The 6,000-nt window shown below is 49.0% G+C and overlaps 1 protein-coding gene across 2 annotated transcripts in view; it reads left to right on the top strand.

The window, feature by feature from the left end:
• The first annotated feature begins 213 nt into the window (after positions 1 to 213).
• The window catches only part of LOC110974631 (metabotropic glutamate receptor 3-like), a 29,742-nt gene continuing 23,955 nt past the window's right edge, over positions 214 to 6,000 (top strand). The window contains exons 1-2 of one of the 2 annotated variants that reach the window (XM_022226428.2): positions 214 to 745; positions 1,388 to 2,511. In XM_022226428.2, the coding sequence (XP_022082120.2) occupies positions 1,521 to 2,511 (991 nt within the window). In that variant the 5' untranslated portion in view covers positions 214 to 745; positions 1,388 to 1,520. Of the gene's footprint in view, positions 746 to 767; positions 2,512 to 6,000 lie in introns of those variants that run through there. The other variant, XM_087146497.1, reaches the window with a different exon arrangement.

The following is a 6,000-nucleotide window of genomic DNA, read 5'->3' as shown; positions in this document are numbered from 1 at the left end:
CGTTCCTCTGAGTGACTCAGTACAGAGGGGGTGAGCTTTTCTCGGGGCATTCATTTTTTTCTGACTGCCAATCATCTCGATATCAACCAATCATTGCACGACCCCTTCAGTCCGCTGTCGACCGACGCAGAAACGCAGCTGTCCGCGCAGCAAGCAAGCCCACGCCACGTGATAGGCGAAGCGTGGCGAGTCAATTCAAGATTCCCTACCACTCTCGAGTCACTTGCCCGCCCTATAGAGAAGACAAAAAAAACACACCAGCGCCCGCTACCGAGTGAGTGACCGCGTCACATACAAGGTAGTCGCCCGGAACTGCCACCAGCGATATTCGGGAACTTCTCACAAACGATCGCATCCGTCCCAGTGCAGTCCGAACAAAGGCCCACTACAAGGATCCCCGTTCCCACGTGCCCGGTCTAGGAATACAAAGGACACCGCCTCGGAGACAACTACATTGTATATATAAACCAGAGACATCGAACAGAATTTTCGCCATGTATCATCCAGTGACTGGAGGGGTACACGAGAAGATTGCTGCATGACAGCGCGTGACGGGCAGCGACAACATTGACCTTCACGCGCCAAAAGTTTCGAATCTGTAGTTAATGATTACCCTCCAGTCGGCGCTGAACTTGGAATCTTCTGCTGTGGTGATTTGTCTTCTTCTAATCACCAGCGATGCAAACTAACAGCTTTGCTGGGCTGGTGTAAGATCCCATCCACGACAAGTAAACATCAAACCCGGGTAAGTACACCTAAGTATAATCTTTCCTGACAAGAGTGCCCTGTGTGCACATTGCGGGACGTGTATAATCAACGTGGTTATCTTAAAAATGGACCAAAGTTCAGGGCACGTTATTAGATGTGCTATAGCTGTCCAAACTCTTCTATTTGCATACGCTAAGCTTAATGGCCGGTGCAGCTTAGTACATTGTCACGGCACACCGAGCATGCCTTCTCGATGAACAATTGTTACATCATATGACTGCCCATCTGGACGCGGCCATATGCGACTGTCACCCTTTTGATGGCACACAGTTGTCTGATGGATTTGAAAAAAAAAAAGAGTTCAAAGGAAGACGTTTATCCGTGAATACACCTTCTTCAGTAACACTGAGTTTGCCGGTCGCCGACACCAACGCCGGTACACATAATTGTCTTCGCAGCACGACTGGCTCACTATCAACTCAGAAGAGTGCGTGTAGCGGTGGCATGCAATTAATACGCTATCATCAATCGGGCATACCGCTGAGTCACTACAAACGTTAGCGTCAGATCATCACTGTAGATCAGGGACACTCATGGGAGAAAATGGATGGCTGAAGACTCGTAGTGGATGTGATGATTGAATGGCGATGTATACATTTCTCGTCTCTCTCATCCACAGGAGGCTACAGCGATGACGCTGATGACATTGGCAGCAGGTATTTCTCCCCTTGGGATCCGTTGGTAGGCTGTGGTGCAACGACGATGACAGCTCACGTATTGATTCTTCACCTACCACACCAGATCTGACCAAGATGGTACTCCGGGGGGTTGTCACCGCCACCCGCCTCTCTGGCCCACCCCGTGCCTTGCCCGCCATCCTCGTCATTGTCCTGCTGGTCGACCAAGTCGCCCAGGTGGGCACCTACAGCGGGATCCACTACACTTGCCGGGGCGACCTCAACCTGGGCGGTCTGGTCCCCCTCCACAAGTACGACGAGACAAACCAGCAGTGCGGGCCGCTCCGAACCATTGGAGCCCTGAAGCGCCTGGAAGCCATGGTCTTTGCCGTTGACACGATCAACCGGAACTCCAGCTTGTTGCCGGGGATTGACTTGGGCTTCGAGATCTACGACACCTGCTCCTCCAACGCCGTGACACTGCGGGACTGCTTGAATTTCATCCCGCCCCAGCGTTGGGACGGCAACTGCTCGCTGCTGAGATCCGAGGAGCTCTGTCCGGACACCGAGCCTCCCATCGTCGGCGTGGTCGGCGCGCAGCGCAGCGGCTCCAGTGTCCAGGCGGCGATCCTCCTCGGCCTGTACCACATCCCACAGGTCAGCTACCTGTCCACCAGCGACGAACTCTCCAACGTCCTTCGCTACCCGTACTTCCTGAGGACGGTTGGGCCCGACAGCTACCAGGTCGAGGCCATAGCCGATCTGATCGAGGAGTACGGCTGGAATTACGTTTCCTTCATCAATTCAGACGACACGTACGGCAAGAGCGCCCAGCAGGCCTTCCGGACGACGGCGCAAAAGCTCGGCGTCTGCATCGCTATCACCCGCACCGTCTCTCTGTACGCCACAGACGAAACCTTCGACGACCTGGTGGTCGAGCTGCTGACGCTTCAGACCAGCAGCCACGCGGTGGTCGTCATCCTCTTCGTCCAACTCGAAATGGCTGAAGACATTTTCCGGGCGGCCACTAAAGCGGAAGCCAACCGGCGGTTCATCTGGATTGGGAGCGACGGTTGGGGAAACTACGGAGACGACGCCGTCAAGGATTACCTCAACGCTACAGTCGGTAAGCTTGTCAATGCTTAAATCATATTCACCAGATTATATCATGACAGCGGATTAATAGCTCAGATTTTCAAGTTGACACGAAATACAACAGAACTATCAAAAGATACAAACCGGGGACACCTGTGGAACCCTTCCCTCAAAGTCCTTAGACCTTAACTAAATAGGTGGGTTGAACCATAGAGCAACAGAATTCTCAAAAAATAAATACCACTCTTAATATGTATGGACACGATGAACACTGGTGCTTTCGAGGAGTTATCTAACCATTACTTGTCACAGATTAATTCGCTTCAAACTTGTTTCACACAGGCATAGGTCGAAATATCTAAGGGCAGTGGCCTCAAAAACATCCTATGACACTTAAACGACACTAATATTATGAAACTATGACACTGACTCGTGGGAATACCCCCCCCCCGTAGCCAACAGGACAGATGAACAAGATATAAAGATTTCAACTCCATAACAACTCAATTACTAAACAGTACTGAAACGCCACTCATCCCTGTGGGCTTTATTTTTAGGCTGCAAGTAAAAAGGCTAATTGAATGGTTGGTAAAATTCGATTAAGATTGTGCCAAACGAGGGCAAAATGCTGAGAACGTTGCAAATCGCGACCGTTAGAAACAGCGACAGAAGAGATCTTTATGTCGCTGTGGACCGTCAAATGGAATCGATGAAAATAAGCCTTCGGGCGTCGCTGCCCACAAAGTTGGCGCGCGCAGCGTCTAATTGACCGTGCACAAACTGAATTGCTTGGCAATTGTGGGTGAAAATATCAGTTCCACGTCAACCTTTTTTGGCTGATCGGTTTACTTGGTAACAAGAAAGTATCGCATTCCAGTATGACAAGAAAGGAACGAGTGTAATACAAGTGACACAGTATCACGTCTTTCCCCTGTGGATAAAAACGCTACTAAATCTGTGGTCGGTGCATTTGCGTCTGCGTGTAAGACATGTTTTCTAAGTACGTGTCAATTGTTTACGTAAGAGCAATCACCGCATCCTTTTTTCTCTCTCTCTCTGTGGTATCCTTCAACCCACTTCATCAAGTTGTCAGCACAGCGATAACACTTGCTTTCTAGGTTTGCTGATAGAGCTGAGTGATCAAACAAAACCCACACATTGCCCGACACCCATACCCCCCCTGTCACGCGGGAAGACGAGTTCCTAGACTTCGTCCGCGCTTTCTCGGATAGTACTCAGTGCAGTCACCTGCCCATGGGCCCACCTGCACACCGCAGATGTTACCTACACGACAAATAAAACAGAAATTCGACGTCATCTGTACCATAACGCATGAAATTCGTCAAACTTCTTTAAAAAAAAAAGAGTATGGCTAAGTTTTGGGGACATAACTAGGATGAAAAATCTTTCAAGTCCAGTTTCGGAGACGTATAATTTGATTAACTCGCTCTTCCCAAATATAAGCGGAAAGCCAGCTTGACAGGCGGTGCAATTTTCGTCACACAATGGCTTTCAACTGATACCAACCGAGTGTTGATCTCTTACCCTTGACCAGCTGAGGTTAGAGGTCATTATGACCCGTACAATGGTCAAGTACAGTCTCAGCAGGAGTATAGTTTTGGCTAATTTTATTCAAAGTGATTTACACAATATTGCTTCCCCAATATGTAAAGTGATTTACAACAAAGTTCAAGCAAACAATGCAAAAAAACCACACACAGAGTAGGCCGCGATGTTAAGCTTATCTTTCGGAGCGCCCTGATCAGTTTCTTGGGGGGGCATTGTTACTGTATTTAGGAATCGGCAAGTTTCTGCGTGTGCATTTATCATTCCAGAGAAGACAGTACCGAACAGCAGCGTGACCAGAGGGCGTTGATAAACTGCCTATAAAAAGCTTGCCGGCTTGCGCTAATAAAAACTACACATTCGTCACTGAAACTCACGAAGCAAGAAAATGACGGTCAGCGCAGTATAGCGAGAGAGTTTAAAGCAGGCAAAAGCACCGAGTCGTTTATTTCCGTTCAGGTTTTTTTGTTGACTGGGGTAGCCTTTAACGTGGCGAGAAGAGTAAACACGGAAAGTTGCCTGTGCCGACGTTAACGCCTCCCCCCGTCTGAAGTGTCAACCGCGCCGCTATAGAAGAATTTATCGTATTGATTTAAACTGGTTTGCCAAAGTGCGAGCGTTGTTGTTAACACTGCAAGTGGCGTGTTTCTGTTTTACTGCAAACAAAGGTAACCAGGGTGGGGACACTTAAGGCAGAAAAAAACGAGTGTTTCTAATAATGCTATGCATCGATACCGCCAAGCAACCCCCCAATTAAAAACAAAAATCTGCTAAAAATCTCCAGTGCAGTGCAATGTGCAGTGCACGTGTGCAGCGGTCGTGGTTTAAAATGAAGTGACGTCACACTTACTAACCGGATAGAGTACTGAAGTGTGACGTTATCAAGAACCAGAAAGTGAAGTAGAAATGAATGGAGTGCGCGCGTGTTGGTTAACGCGCTGGTTCTCTCGCTAATGCCTTTGACACACGTAACTGTGCGTGTGACGTTTCACTTCTGTACTCACCGGTACCGACGAGAACACATCACATGCACAATTAGTGTGTAAAAGGCTTTAGCGCGAGAACCAGCGTGTGAACCAACACGCGCGCGAACTCCATTCGTTTGCACTGCACTTTCTGGTTCACAGTGACGTCACACTTCGGTGCTCATTTAGCGTGAGAACCAGCGCGTGAAACAACGCGCGCGCATTCCACTTGTTTGCACTTCACTTTCTGGTTCTTAATAACGTCACACTTCGGTACTCTATCCGGTTCGTATGTGTGACGTCACTTCAGTTTAAACCACGCCCACTGCACATGCACTGAACACAGAGTTACATGCACTGATCGCCGTTTACATGGAAATGGAAAATAACGCGCAACTTCAGCGATTGTGCCATGGGAGCCTCCTAATCGTGGTGCGTCCGCCTTTGCGACGAAGTCACTTACGAACCGGATGGAATACCGAAGTGAATACGTCACGCACACATGTTATGTGTGTTAGACACATTGGGTGCGTTCGATTAGCTTACACGTGTAAGTCAAACTTGCACGAGAGCGTTCGTTTAGCCATCACGTGATCTTTCGTGCCTGCTCTGGTGTCAGCCACCACTACCCCAGCTGGCGAGCGGGTCTCTGTAGGCTGCTCGAGTGTAATGATGTCACGGATGGACTCTTCGTGCATGGACGTACATGATGGAACGTGGCGGGGACTTGACCTTTTTCCCAGAATGCCTTGGCAAATATACTGCAGCGTTCGATTAGCCTCATTTCGAGGCTTCCCTTGCGTGTAACACTGGTGTGTTCAGGGAAGCTAATTGAACGCACCCATTGATCTCCATTATATAGACTATATAATGGGGATCAATGGTGTTAGAGGCATGAGCGCGAGAGCTAGCGCATGAACCAACACGCCTGCGTACTCCGTTCATTTGCACTACACTTGCTGGTTCAAAATGACGTCACACTTTGGACA

Source organism: Acanthaster planci, linkage group LG15 (genome assembly GCF_054643075.1).
Source record: "Acanthaster planci isolate LZ-2023a linkage group LG15, COTS_SCS, whole genome shotgun sequence".
Classification (NCBI taxonomy): domain Eukaryota; kingdom Metazoa; phylum Echinodermata; class Asteroidea; order Valvatida; family Acanthasteridae; genus Acanthaster; species Acanthaster planci.
Note: the sequence above shows the minus strand (reverse complement) of the source record. Positions and strands in the feature narration are given on the sequence as shown.